Here is a 13,848-nt window from a genome sequence, read left to right as displayed (position 1 = left end):
AGTGTGAAATCCCTCCTCGTGTTTGGACACTCGGGCGGGTGGCGGTCTCCACCAACAACAGGACTCAAGATTTTGGCATCTTGTGCGTTTTCAGTTATAGTTTGTGCTGATTTCAGAATAAAAGTCGTTATTCGATCTCCAGATCATAACTTAATAACTAAGATAATAACTTGGTCTCCATGCACAGATTCATTTTCTTTGGTGCACAAGTTTTCACTCAAGATAACTTGTGCATGTAAAATATTAATGTAGGAATTATTATTTTATGTGCACAAGATATAAAAACGTCTCCGTGGACTCGATGGAGCTCCGTAGATGTTTGGTCGGAGGAGACTCGAGTATTATGCAGAAAATCTCCAAAACCAGTGACGATGCCAAAAGTCCAGCGTATCTCATACCGGTTCACGATTAGATGTTTTTGGCTCCCTGCTGCCTCCATACATCCTCAGCATCTGTCCACACGTGTCGACGCGCTGAGCTACCTGTGGTACAATCGCTCCTCTACACGTCCAGGTGTGTCTTCAGGCCGCCTGCGCACATTCGCTTCAGATGGACACATTTTGGGAGACGTTCTCATTCTCTAACTGCACTTTACAGGACTTTTATTTTTTTAGGTGATTTCTGGTACAAATCTTCAGAGTCGTGCAGCTGGAGGAAAGTTTGTGTAACGGTGGACGTTTGGTTTGTGTGTCAGGAGAGTCCGATGAAGACAAGTGACTTGATGAAGAGGAGCTTTCTGACCTGTCAGAGTCGAGGGTCCGATGGGAAAATCATTCTCTTCCTCCGCTGACTTTGTTTAACGAGCTCATTGGCTCCCTTTGATTCATCATCTTCATCGTAGCTTCCTGTGAAACATCATCGAACGGTTGAATCTCAAAGTGACAGAATTATGAATCACAGTGAGTCTGTTAAGACGTCCGACGCTTTAAGAACACAAGTCACTGATTTGTGTTGATTTCGGCTTCAGTCTTTTGGTTTTTCTACCAAACCAGACGAAGCGGCCGGATTCGTCCAGCGCGCTCTGATGCTGGCGACAAACGTCAGTGGAGGCCGGAGCGTTGGTCACTGAGAATGGTTTTCCTCCGGACTCCTTACAGGCAGAAAGAGACGACCTCCTGAACGTGACGGCGACGCCTCGGTGTCGCGGAAGCGTTCGGTTCTTCTCAGTTCAGCCGAGCTTCGACCTGAAAGCGGACGTTTTGTACAGATTGTGACGAACGTGGTTGAAAAGGGTCAAAGAAAGTAGAAATGTAAAAAGAGTGAAAAGTCATTTTTAAAAAGCACTTTGTCTCCAGGTTTTCTCGGAGGTTCGACAGGAAAACAGAAGTTTGTGTCGTCGTTTTTTGAAATGTTGTCCTTCATCCGTTTGCTCTCATGGTGCTTTATGAGGACGTTTGTGGAGATGACCAACATTTGGTTCGTCGTGTTCGTTTAGTTTCCACTAACTCTCCGTTTTTATACGATGACTGCTTTACCTGTAAACAGAGTATCAGATGGACCTGTACAGCCCATCCAGCTGCCACCATAAGCTGTTGTAACTCATGAAATGCTGATTTTTTTTCTCTTTTTGTTAAATATAAAGTGAGTGAACTTTTACCAGCGTCTGTGTGCTGATTGCTGTTTGTTAAGACGATACTGATCATAGAATTAGATTGTGGCACAGTGGTAACACTGTCGCCACACAGCTGGGAGGTCCTGGGTTCGATTCCCGCCTGGTGCGCAGTGGGCGCCGGGGGGCCTGTCCTCCACCATGCCTTTCTGTGTGGAGTTTGCATGTTCACCTAGGGTATCCTCCATTAAAAAAAAAATTAAAAACATGCAAGAAAATGACCACCTGACCAATGGTGACAAGGAACTGGGTCCCCGGGCGCCACCATTGGCTGGCAGCCCCCCGCTCCTGGTCTGCCGTGGAGGAAGGACTTACGGGGGTACTTACTTATGGGTCAAACGCAGAGGAATAATTTCACCTTAAGCATGACATGTGCATGTTGTGTGGTGATCAATAAAGTATGGATCTTAATCTTTTTACAAACATTTATAGAAAGAACTTCTAAATAAATCAAAATTTAATGTGACTGCTAATTGAAAATTACAAAGTTAAATCTAAAACTTTAATACTAATTATAAAAATCAAAAGGGTAAATAAAAAATGTCACATGTAAATAAACAGCAGCTGTTTTTGTCAGTGGTCTGTTCTTCCTCAGCTTCTCTTTGGGTGTGTGTGTAGTTACCGTAATAACCAATCACAGCCCGGAGTGAGCACAGTTTAGACCATTTGGCTGCTTTCATGGCCGAACAAACTGTCATCCCGCAGGCAGAGGATGTGAGTTCAGGGAGGAGGTGCGAGAGGAGTACCTCGAAAAAAAACAACGCAATGTGAGGTTTTTTTGCAGTTATGTCAGAAACAGATTTCATAGACGAAGTATTACGGTAAGTCCACCACACGCCCTCTTTGACGCAGTCTGTGCGCTCATTGGACCGCTCCCGTCACATGATCAGGGAACAGCGGAAGAAGAGGACTCGGCCGCAGAAAGAAGGGTGAGGAAATAAACAAAATGAATACGATGAGTTTTATCCGTAAAAACCTCCGCGGAGCTTCGTTCGTCGGTGCCGTTTTGTAGCTCGACGTGTTCGCGAACAGACTCCGTGTTCTGACGCCGTTCACACGGTTAGCTTGTTAGCACGACGCAGGTTTAAATCAGTTCCGATTTGTGTGACAGCCATCGTCCATGTCCGCCGATAGAAAGTGAAAATGTAAGAGAGAGCAGCTCACACCGACAGACAGACACGGACAGACACACCGACGGTAACATCACAGGTGTCTTTTAGCCGCTAACTGCGCCGTTTGTGCTCATTGATGAAGTGGTGCTGCCTGGTGTCATGGTGGGCTCGCCTTTAAAGCTGCGGAGGTGGACACGAGCCGTTTCGATGTGGACTGATGCTGACTGATCCGGATCAGGATCGATGGATTGATTGATTTTAATAATCTGCTGTGTCACCGTCACGTCACGGTGGATTTCATCTCTGCAGCTTTCTGTTGTTTCAGGCCTGAAAAGGGAATTTCCCACAGTCACATCGCTACGTCATGATTACGTAGTGACGTAAGAGTGACGTACCGGCAGCGAAATATAAAACTTTATTTTTATTTGATTTAACTTTTTATTTATTATACTTTGACCTGAACCCCTGGAGGATTACTACAGATACTGGGTTTTGACACTGGGTTTACAAAATAATCCCCAAAACTAAGAAATAAGTTTAAAAAAATCTAAAACATATAACAAAATAAAGTGTCATTTATAAAAATCATTGAAATATGACACATCATTAAAAAAATGATATAAATGTTTGTAACGTAATTCGATTCTATAAAATAAATCTGGCTAATAAATTAGCAGCTAACCACTGAAACACTTTGAACACACTGACCGATATTTGTTTTGGTTATATGATCATATTTTTACACATCATCAAAGTTTAATAAAGAAATTTAGAATAAAACGTGTTTAAATGAGAAATCTTCTGATAAAGAACAACGAGGTGAACTCTGCCTGCTGTGGCCGGTTCATTGATTACATCCATCAGTTGACCGGCGTTACTGATCAGGTGTTTCTGTGTTTTCAGGATCACTTGCAGCCGTCAGGATGCAGAGCACCACCAACTACCTGTGGCTCATCTCAGACCTGCTGGGTCAGGGAGCAACGGCCAACGTTTACCGCGGCAGACACAAGGTACCAACCTGCACCGGACAGTGAGCCGATGTTAGCACGCTAACACACTGAGTTAAGATGTTAGCACGCTGATAGCATTTAGCTCAAAAGCACTGCTCACAGAGCTGTTAGCGTGATGCAGCCTCTTCCTGAATGACCAATCAGTGAGCAGATAGAGGAGGTGCAGCTGTCCAGTGAAAACGTCCTCAGAGGAGGACTCTGTCCTTCCTCACTCAGAGGTCAGAGGTCAGTGCAGAGGACGGAGGAAGCAGGATGAGCTGAAAGGAAACAAATTCTGTGTTTTGAAGGTTTCATTTCAGAGACTTCCAGCTCAGATCAGTGAAGGTTGTTTTCCTCTTCCTCTTCCTCCTCCTCCTCCTCCTCACAGATCAGACATCACTTTGTGTTTGTAGTCGATCCAAAAAGCAAAGCCTTCAGGTTTGAAGTGAGCTGAGGGGGAACTTCCAGAAGTTTAGACCTGAATCTTAGTGTGAGGATCCGTCTGATCGTGTCTTTGAATGCGTCTCATTTGATGTTGACGCCTCAGGACTCTGATCAGGACTCTGAGGACAGCGAGATTCATCTGTGAAGTTTTCTTTGTGTCTGACTGAAATGTTTTTCTGCTGGACTGTAGAAAACTGGAGACCTGTACGCCGTCAAGGTCTTCAACAACCTGAGCTTCCTGAGGCCGCTGGACGTCCAGATGAGGGAGTTTGAAGTCCTGAAGAAACTGAACCACAAGAACATCGTCAAACTGTTCGCTGTGGAGGAGGAGGTCAGTAACTGAGGAGGAGGAGGAGGAGGGGGAGGTCAGTAACTTGGGGGGGTGTCAGTGACTGAGGGGAAGGAGGAGGTCGGTTTTTTAAGGTTCTTATGAGTCCTGAGAAACACGGTGAGTTCTGTCAGATGAGACGTTCTGAAACATGTTTTCAACCTCTTCCTCTTCTTCTTCCTCTTTTTCTTCTTCTTCTTCTTCTTCCTCTTCCTCTTCTGCTTCCTCTTCTTCCTCTCAGTCTAACACCCGTCATAAGGTCCTGGTGATGGAGTACTGTCCATGTGGAAGTCTCTACACAGTTTTGGAGGAGTCCTCCAACGCTTACGGACTCCCTGAGGACGAGTTCCTCATTGTCCTGCACGATGTGGGTGAGGGACAATTGTTCTTCCAGTCTGAACTTTAACCAAGTCTCTTTTCATTCGTTAGCTGTTACTGTCAGAGATAACTTTGAAACACTCACCTGACTCTGAGGTGTGCTCCGATTGGCTGCTGTGTCTTCAGTGGCAGGTATGAACCACCTGAGAGAGTACGGTATTGTTCACCGGGACATCAAACCAGGAAACATCATGCGTGTGATCGGAGAGGACGGACGCTCCGTCTACAAGCTGACGGACTTCGGAGCAGCGAGAGAGCTGGAGGACGACGAGCAGTTTGTGTCTCTGTACGGCACCGAGGAATACCTGGTGAGGACAAAACACACCTGGTGAGGACAAAACACAAAACACACCTGGTGAGAAAGAAAATAAAGAATGGTTAGCTTAAAAAAAAAAAATGTTAGCTTAAAAACGGACGTTAGCATAAAAAAAGTTACAGTAGAAAAAGTAACACTAAAATAAAGTCACGTTAGCTTTAAAAACGTAGCGTTAGCATAAAGAAGTGAGGTAACAGAAAGTGAAACGTTAGCATAGAAACAAAGTTTCAGTAAAAAAGTAGCATTAGCTCGTCAGTGCAGCTAGAAAGACTGTCGTGTAAACAGGCGGAGCTCATGACATCTTTCACTTCCTGTTGAGCTCTTCTTCATGTGTTTCCTGTGCAGCACCCTGACATGTACGAGCGAGCCGTGCTGAGAAAAGACCACCAGAAGAAATACGGGGCCACGGTGGATCTGTGGAGCATCGGGGTCACCTTTTATCACGCCGCCACCGGCAGCCTCCCGTTCAGGCCGTTTGAAGGGCCGCGCAGGAACAAAGAAGTCATGTGAGAGCGAGAGCCGAAGCCAAAGGAGGAGAATTCAGCGTTAAGACCGTAAGCTGACAGTTTGTTTGTGTCTCAGGTATAAGATCATCACAGAGAAGCCGTCCGGGACGATCTCTGGCCACCAGAAGTGTGAGAACGGGAAGATCGAGTGGAGCACTGAGATGCCGGTTTCCTGCAGCCTGTCCAAGTAAGACCGTGCTGCGTGCTACGTGTTAGCATCTTAGCTTTCATCACGTTCTGTGCTTCAGAAATACTTCAGCTTCAGACAGATCAGCAGCAGCAGCAGCAGCAGCCTCAAAAACCTCTGAAAACTGTGTTTGAATAAACTTTATTAAATTTACAGTCTACAGTCGTGCTAGCAGCTCTGTGAGGCTGTACTGTTAGTATGCTAACATGCTCTCAATGGCAATAACATGCTAACATTTACCACATTCACCATATTGGTTCATATTAGCATGCTAACGTTTGCTAACTAGCATTAAGCACCTTCAAATCTGAAGTCTCACACACCTGTCCTTGTGTTTCAGGGGTCTCCAGAGCCTCCTGACGCCGGTCCTCGCCAACATCCTGGAGGCGGATCAGGAGAAGTGTTGGGGCTTTGACCAGTTCTTCGCCGAGACCAACGACATCCTGCACCGGACCGTGGTCTACGTGTTCAGTCTGCAGCAGGCCACGCTGCACCACGTCTATATCCACGAATACAACACGTAAGACAGCAAGTCCCGTCCACAGGCGAGGTCATGTGACTTAAACATCATGTGATCGGTTTCATTTCATTTGTTTCATGATAAAAACTCAGATCACTGGAGTCCACCAGACAACCTCCTAAAGAACCTCATCTGTCCCGTCTGTCCATTTTCTTGACCTCATTCTTATCTAGAGGTAACCTGGAGCCTGTCCCAGCATGCACTGGGACAAAAGCAGGTGTGGTCTGAGGCAGACCTGGACCAGGGTTGGACCAGTTCTTTGTGGTTCTCCTCTCTGGATATAAAGTTGTTCTGAAAGCTGCTGTTCTCCACGTGTCCACAGGGCGGCGCTGTTCCAGGAGCTGCTGTCCCGCAGGACCAGCATCCCGCTGCACAACCAGGAGCTGCTGTACGAGGGCCGCCGCCTCGTCCTGGACCCCAACCGCCAGGCCAAGACCTTCCCCAAAACCTCCAGAGACAACCCCATCATGCTCGTGAGCCGCGAGTCCGTCACCACCGTGGGACTCATCTTTGAAGACCGTACGCCACTTCCTGTTTCCTCTTTAAAAGTTCTTCTTCTGCTCAGTTTTCATGTGTCGTCACAGACGGACTCAGTTAGCGTTCATTTGATTGTTGTCTCCACAGCCAGTCCTCCCAAAGTTCAGCCTCGATACGACCTGGACCTGGACGCCAGCTACGCAAAGGTAAGCAGACTGTCAGGAGTCCTGATGGACCGTGCTGGTTTGCCTGATCAGGGATCAGTTACAATGAGGACAGGTTAAACACACCTGTCCCTCAGGTAACAGTCATGGATGTCCATGCAGTCATGTCTGGGTGTCTGCTCTTCTTCCTCTTCTGCAGACTTTTGCAGGTGACGTTGGACATCTATGGAAGACCTCAGAGTCTCTGCTGGTTTATCAGGAGCTGGTGCGAAAAGGAGTTCGAGGTTTAATGTGAGTTCACGTCAGACTGTTTGGCCTGAGCTCGTTGACCGTCTGTCTCTCAGTTCACCTGTGTGTGTCCACGATGAGACGTCACGTTGACCTGGTCTGTTGGTCCGTGCAGAGAGCTGATGAAGGAGGACTACAGCGAGATCCTCCACAAGAAGTCGGAGGTCTTCCACCTGTGTAACTACTGCACGCAGATACTGGAGAAGACGGAGCAGCTGTGAGTGACGCAGCGACCAACACGACTCACCTGCAGCTTCTCACCACCTGTCACGTAATCACATGACCTCCTGTTGCAGGTTCGGGGTGCTGATGCAGGCCAACATGCTGTCGTCAGAATATGACGAGATCTCGGACATGCACAAGAAAGTTCTCAGAGTGAGTCATCGCTTCGTTTCTCTGCCGACGTGCGGCCGGATGCTAAGGCGTTAGCATCTGGGCGCTGTAGCTGGTTGCTAGCATGTGTTTGGGGCTGCTGTGGCGTTCGGAGGTTACTGAAGCTGCACCGTGACGAGTTTTAGGACGATTATTTATTGATCAGTTTCAGTCGGAGGAGAAACCCGGTCTGGACTTCACAGACCTGCTCTTATACCTCCTGAACTGCTCACAGACTCCATGATTTCAAAATGTCTGATATTTCAGACGATAAATGTGGATGATTGGATGACTGCCATCCAATGAGAGAGCAGGTCTGTTAGTCCTGGAGCAGGCGGCAGTTTTAGCCCGCAGGCTAACGTTAGCGAGCACGCTGCTGTTGCAGGTGACAGCTCAAATCTCACCTCCAGCTCTGGCTGAAGAGGAGAAAAGCGAGCTGGAGGCGTCTCATCCTGTGAGGCTTCACTGCGTCACACCTGTTTACACCTGCTTCCTCATCAGAGGTCACATGATGTGCTGCAGTGCACCATCTGGTGGACACACCTGTCACACCTGTTGTTTAGTGCCCGTTGTTTGGTGCTGAGGTGCTGTCAGTCGCTCTCAGGTGTCATTCAGGAAGCGACCTGTAGGCGGCGCTGTGGCGTGTGGTGTTTCTGATGAGCGTGTGCTGACGTACTTTCTGTGCAGATCTCCGGCTCTTTGGAGCCCATCGAACGAACGACTCAGGACATCAAGAGTAAGTTCCTCTCGGGGGGGCTGCTGACCGACGGCTGGACGCAGCAAGTGGGGACGCACCCCGAGGACAGGAAGTAAGTGTGTGTGTGTGTTCATGTGTCGTTTCTTACACGTGTGATGTGTGGTGTGTGACGGCCAGCTTCTCTCTGCAGTGTGGAGAAAATCAAAGTGCTGCTGGACGCCATCACGGCCATCTACCAGCAGTTCAAGAAGGACAAAGCAGAGAGACGTGAGTCCACACCAGAGACGCCATATTCACAGATTTCACCTCAGCACAGACCATCAGTCCGTCTTCAGAGACATGATGTGTTCGTAGAGTAACAGAGAAAAACTGGCTTGCTGTCACGCTAGCTGCTAACACACTGATGCTAAGCAGGTACAATGCTTAGCATTACGTTAGCATGCTAACGTGCTAATCCTCTCAGTGATGAACCAAAAAAAATCAGTTTTTCTAAACGATTCAAGGTCAAACCAAGAGGTCGCAGTCCAGAAGATGAACAAATGATGAACAAACGAGTATTAATACTCTTCATCATCTGTTTATTGACTTTAATCTCAGCCAGGATCAATAAACTGATGTTTCCTTCTGTTCAGGTCTGCCCTACAACGAAGAACAGATCCACAAATTTGACAAGTGAGTTCACAAAGACGTCCTGAGGCGAAACAAACGAAACCTCATCGGACTTTTACTTTACTGTGAAGTATTAACGTTACTGCACAAACTGCAGTATCTGTACTCCTGCTGTGTATTACTGCCACCGTTTGACCTCAGTATGAATATTAACAGAGAAACTCTGCTGCAGTGTCACAGCTCTGCCTGCAGGGGGCAGCACAGCACTGCTGGTGTGTGTGAGGTCCTGACCTGTGTGTGTGTGCGTGTGTGCGTGTGTGTGTGAGACAGGCAGAAGCTGGTCCTTCATGCCAGTAAAGCGAGGTCTCTGTTCACGGAGGAGTGTGCCATGAAGTATCGTCTCTTCATCTCCAAGAGTGAAGAGTGGATGAGGTAAACGACACATCCTCTTCCTCCCTCACACAGACAGGAAGTGGGCCTCATCTCTCTGTTGCTTAGCGACAGGTGTGTTTAAAGTGGTCGTGTGTGTGTTTGCAGGAAGGTTCATCACGTGAGGAAGCAGCTGCTCAGTCTGTCCGGTCAGATGATCAGCATCGAGAAGGAGGTGACGGTGCTGATGGAGAGGGCCATCAAGGTAAGACGCACGCACACACACGCACACGCCCACACACACACACACACACACACACACACACACACACACACACACCAGGGTCATGTGACCAGAGTCACGGCAGAGGAGGAAAGATCAGCATCACTTTAGTTTCCTCCTGTTCTCTCTATGGTTTGACCTGAGGGACAGGTGTGTGTGTGTGTGTGTGTGTGTGTGTGTGTGTGTGCGCGTGTGCGTGAGAGAGGAAATGAATGACATCACTCAGACGTTCAGTCACACTGAGTTTATTAAATTAACATCACAAAAACAGCAGATTCACAACATTTTAATAATCCAGCCAATCAGAGAAGCACCAGATGATGACATCACCAATAACTGATAAAATTGTGTGTGTGTGTGTGTGTGTGCGTGCTTGCAGCTGCAGGAGCAGCTGCCTCAGAAGGTTCTTCCTCTGGTGTCCAGTGGGATGAAGTCTCAGGCTTACCTGAGTCAGAACACTCTGGTGGAGATGACACTCGGGTGAGTCTTCATTTACTCTTTGTCATCATCATCCTCATCATCCTCCTCCTCCTCGTCAGCGTTGACAGACAGATGGTCAGATTATTGATCACGTGGTTCATGTGGAAGGTCACATTTATTCTTTTCAAAAACATGTTTAATCAAAAATCAATAGTCACAATCAATATCAGGATCATTGATTCTCCCAGCAGGCACAGTGTTTAGTACAAGTACCTCAGATTGTACTCAGTACAGTACTCATTATGTGTACTGAGAGGCTCTGTGTTGTTTTTCAGGATGAAGAAGCTGAAGGAGGAGATGGAGGGCGTCGTCAAAGAGTTGGCAGAGAACAACCACTTCTTAGAGAGGTGAGACACACACTGTTAGCCTAGCTTAGCACAAGACTGAAAGCGGGGGAAACTGTTAGCCTAGCTTAGCACAAAGACTGGAAGCAGGGGGAAACTGTTAGCCTAGCTTAGCACAAAGACTTGAAGCGGGGGGAAACTGTTAGCCTAGCTTAGCACAAAGACTGGAAGCAGGGGGAAACTGTTAGCCTAGCTTAGCACAAAGACTGGAAGTGGGGGAAACTGTTAGCCTAGCTTAGCACAAGACTGGAAGCAGGGAAACTGTTAGCCTAGCTTAGCACAAAGACTGGAAACAGGGGGAAACTGTTAGCCTAGCTTAGCACAAAGACTGGAAGCGGGTGAAAACTGTTAGCCTAGCTTAGCACAAAGACTGTGGTCAAATGTCTGAGATCACTGCGGTCAGCATCAGTTTGTCAGGTTTGACTTGAACTTGGACTAAATTTAACGGAGCAAGGCTAGCAGTTTTCCCCGCTCCCAGTCTTTGTGCTAAGCTAAGCTAAATGTGTCCTGAAGCATATTGGTTGAGGACAAAATGCTAACGTGAAACTGTTTGTCCTTCAGATTCGGGACTCTGACGCTGGACGGAGGTCTGAGAGGTTGAGACTCGCCGAGTCTTTTGCTTCTTCTGTAAATATTCTCGGTGTTCATGTTGTAAATAATGTGAGACTGTAAGTTGAAGCTTTTTGTATGAACCGTTCATTCACATCACATCAGATCAGAAGGATCTGTTCATGTTACCGCTCGGCTGTAAGGCTGCAAAATATTAGAATTTTAGTTTAAAACATTCAAAAATTAACATCATCAACAGACCGAAGTTAGCATGCTAACCACCTAGCTACAAACATCAACGTTGTGTTTGTCCATCACAAAGACCGCCGGCTCCAGTCTCTCCTCTGTCCCGCCTGCTGCACGGCTAACTGAGCTAACTGGCTAACGGCAGCTACAGTTAGCATCAGTTAGCGGTTGCCCTGGACCATTGGACCATTGTGACACTTTGCACCTTTAAATGCTTTAAGACATTTTCACCTGATGAGTGAAGGAACTCTGAGAAACAACAAAAGACCTTTAAAAATGACCTCTAACACAGCATACGCCTTCACCTGCACCAAGGTGAGTTTATGATCCATGATCAATGATCATCTGAGGGGAACCTGATGAAAACCTGCAGAATTCAGGTTGAGGTTTAATTTAGGGATAAATTAATGGGTCAGAATGAACAATGTGAGTTTAGGTGTAAATGACAGGATGCTCTGATGTTATCTGGTCAATTTAAAAACCTTTAAAATGAAGATAATCTGTTTAAAATACCCTCATTAAAAGTAACCTGTTACTTAAAGATTTCCTTTAGAAAACTAAAAACACACGAATGTGTTTCAGTCCATGAACGTCAGGAAGTGACATGAACGAGTGTTTCAGAGCTCTTTCATGACGTCGGCTCACTGTTGAAGGATTATTTGATTTCAAATTAATGTGGAAATTAAAATCCACATCATTCTTTCATTCATTCATTAGTAATTTGAACAGAAATGAAGGAACCGTTACAGAAATGTTTGTTTTCAGGGTAATTTAAAGACTAATTAGGGGTATTTTAAGGGATTATTATGTCAGTGATTGGATTGTAATGAATGAAGCTGTTTACTGCATGGATTGCCAAAAATATTTTTAAAAAAGTCCTTAAAATGAATGAAGTAATATTAAAGGTAAAACTTCTTCATTCGTACCTCACAAAGAGCCTAAATCCTTAAATACATTAAAGGGCTTAAAATCCCTGAAAGGGAACTAAATGATTTTAAAAAGGCAGAATTTTCACATTAACTGAGATATTCTGAATTTAAGGATGGCCGTCATGTAATTTTGTTAATCTTAAGGGGTTTTAAGCCCTTAAAAAAGCCCTTAGCTGTGCAGATAATGCATGAAAATACTGGAACAATCAGCTCCCCTAAAGTCTCTTTAAAATACCTGAAGTACTTCACTGTTAATGTGTAAACTGATGGCATTCAAAGTAAAATGTGGAGGGAATAAGCTGACTTTATTTATTGTACTTAAAGGCTGATCAGTAATCAATACGTTTCCTCTCCTCTGTCAGCATCTCTGTATCCTCGTATATCCTCCTCAGACATTCAGTCGCTGGTCAGTCGTAACAGAAATACCTCCTCGCCTGCATATCAGCTCATCTTCATCGTTTACGCTTTAGAAGATGTTTATGTTCTGTTTTGTCAATAATCAGCATTCAAAACGCTCAATTACTGTTTGAAAAGACTGTAAATAAAAAAGAAATAAGAAAGACGAGTGTGAGTGTTCAGTTTCTTCAGGAAATCAATGATTGACGGGATCAGATCAATGATCGAAGATTAACGATCGATGGGAGCAGATCAGTGATCAATCATCGACGATCAACAGGAGCAGATCAGTGAGTGATCGATTAGATTATATCACTATTAGATATTGATTAAAACTGAGCAGATAAATAATGATTTTAAAATATGAACAATTTGACTCAAAGTCAGGATTTTTAGAAATTTGTGTTTCTAAAGTTTTTTTTTTACGATGAATATTTTTATTCTTGTGTGTTTGTTGACGTGACTTTAAGTCAATTAAAATTATGAGACACTAAATCTGAATTAATGGTGATCAAATGAAGTCAAAAAGAGTCGAAAATAAATCCAAACTGAAGTCAAAATGTTGATGTTTAATTAATGAGCATCGTGATAAAAGGTGAATTTTGACTTCTCTCATTATTCAACTTCAAAAGTCTGAATTTTGATTTTTCATCGTAGTTTTGTTCATTTGTCTTTTCTTGGCATTAACGAGCTTCCATACAGGGCTCAAATAAAGTATCTTACCTTCGTGTGGTCGCTGGCGTCAGCTGCTCTGTTCCAGCCGTCACATGACCTGCTGAACAGACTTCCTGTGACACGCCGCTGTCGGAGGCGGCGCTTCGGTTGGTTTATTCTGCATGACCTCTAGGAAACGTCTGATGTCTGTGTCTGATCTGAAATAAACTGTTTACGGACAGTTTTTCTTCTTTTTCAGATGACCTGAAGACGTGAAGCCGGTTTCCACCGCGGATTTAAAGAACAAATAAAATGTTAGAAACAAGATGACGATTACAGATTATTGAATCATTAAATCAAAATGACTATCAGCTGATGTTCATTTCCAAGAAAACAATGGTTAAAACGTGAAATGAGAAAAAATCAAACGTATCACAAGAAAAATGTGACTTTGAAAGTAAAAGAATCTTCAGTGATTTGATATTTTAATTAAAACTGAGTTTTTGACCATTTCGACTGGTCAAGGCTAATTTTGATGTTGTTAATGAGTTGATTCTGATTGATTAACGCCTGATGACTGCGACTCACCAGGAGCAGTTTTA

The 13,848-nt window shown here is 45.2% G+C and overlaps 1 protein-coding gene across 1 annotated transcript; it reads left to right on the top strand.

Annotated features, from left to right (window-relative positions):
• Positions 1–2,495: 2,495 nt before the first annotated feature.
• tbk1 (TANK-binding kinase 1) lies at positions 2,496–12,752 on the top strand. The gene is made up of 21 exons (XM_070992539.1): positions 2,496–2,538; positions 3,625–3,731; positions 4,345–4,485; positions 4,724–4,853; positions 4,987–5,168; positions 5,522–5,682; positions 5,759–5,869; positions 6,210–6,389; positions 6,712–6,908; positions 7,014–7,072; positions 7,230–7,321; positions 7,434–7,535; positions 7,615–7,693; positions 8,378–8,499; positions 8,578–8,654; positions 9,020–9,059; positions 9,327–9,428; positions 9,534–9,630; positions 10,028–10,128; positions 10,404–10,475; positions 11,034–12,752. The coding sequence occupies exons 2-21, from the start codon at positions 3,645–3,647 to the stop codon at positions 11,071–11,073; spliced, it is 2,172 nt and encodes a 723-aa protein (XP_070848640.1). The 5' UTR covers positions 2,496–2,538; positions 3,625–3,644; the 3' UTR covers positions 11,074–12,752.
• Positions 12,753–13,848: the final 1,096 nt, after the last annotated feature.

The sequence above is a fragment of the Chaetodon trifascialis genome, chromosome 22 (genome assembly GCF_039877785.1).
Source record: "Chaetodon trifascialis isolate fChaTrf1 chromosome 22, fChaTrf1.hap1, whole genome shotgun sequence".
Classification (NCBI taxonomy): domain Eukaryota; kingdom Metazoa; phylum Chordata; class Actinopteri; order Chaetodontiformes; family Chaetodontidae; genus Chaetodon; species Chaetodon trifascialis.
The sequence above is the reverse complement of the archived record's forward strand: the minus strand, read 5'-3'. Positions and strand labels throughout refer to the sequence as shown.

Excerpts from the sequence above, each read along its gene's own strand:
- tbk1 (XM_070992539.1), top strand. The coding sequence starts at position 3,645 with ATGCAGAGCACCACCAACTACCTGTGGCTCATCTCAGACCTGCTGGGT. Across the intron at positions 4,854-4,986 it reads CATTGTCCTGCACGATGTGG|TGGCAGGTATGAACCACCTG; the intron begins GTGAGGGACAAT and ends CTGTGTCTTCAG. Across the intron at positions 9,429-9,533 it reads AAGAGTGAAGAGTGGATGAG|GAAGGTTCATCACGTGAGGA; the intron begins GTAAACGACACA and ends GTGTGTTTGCAG.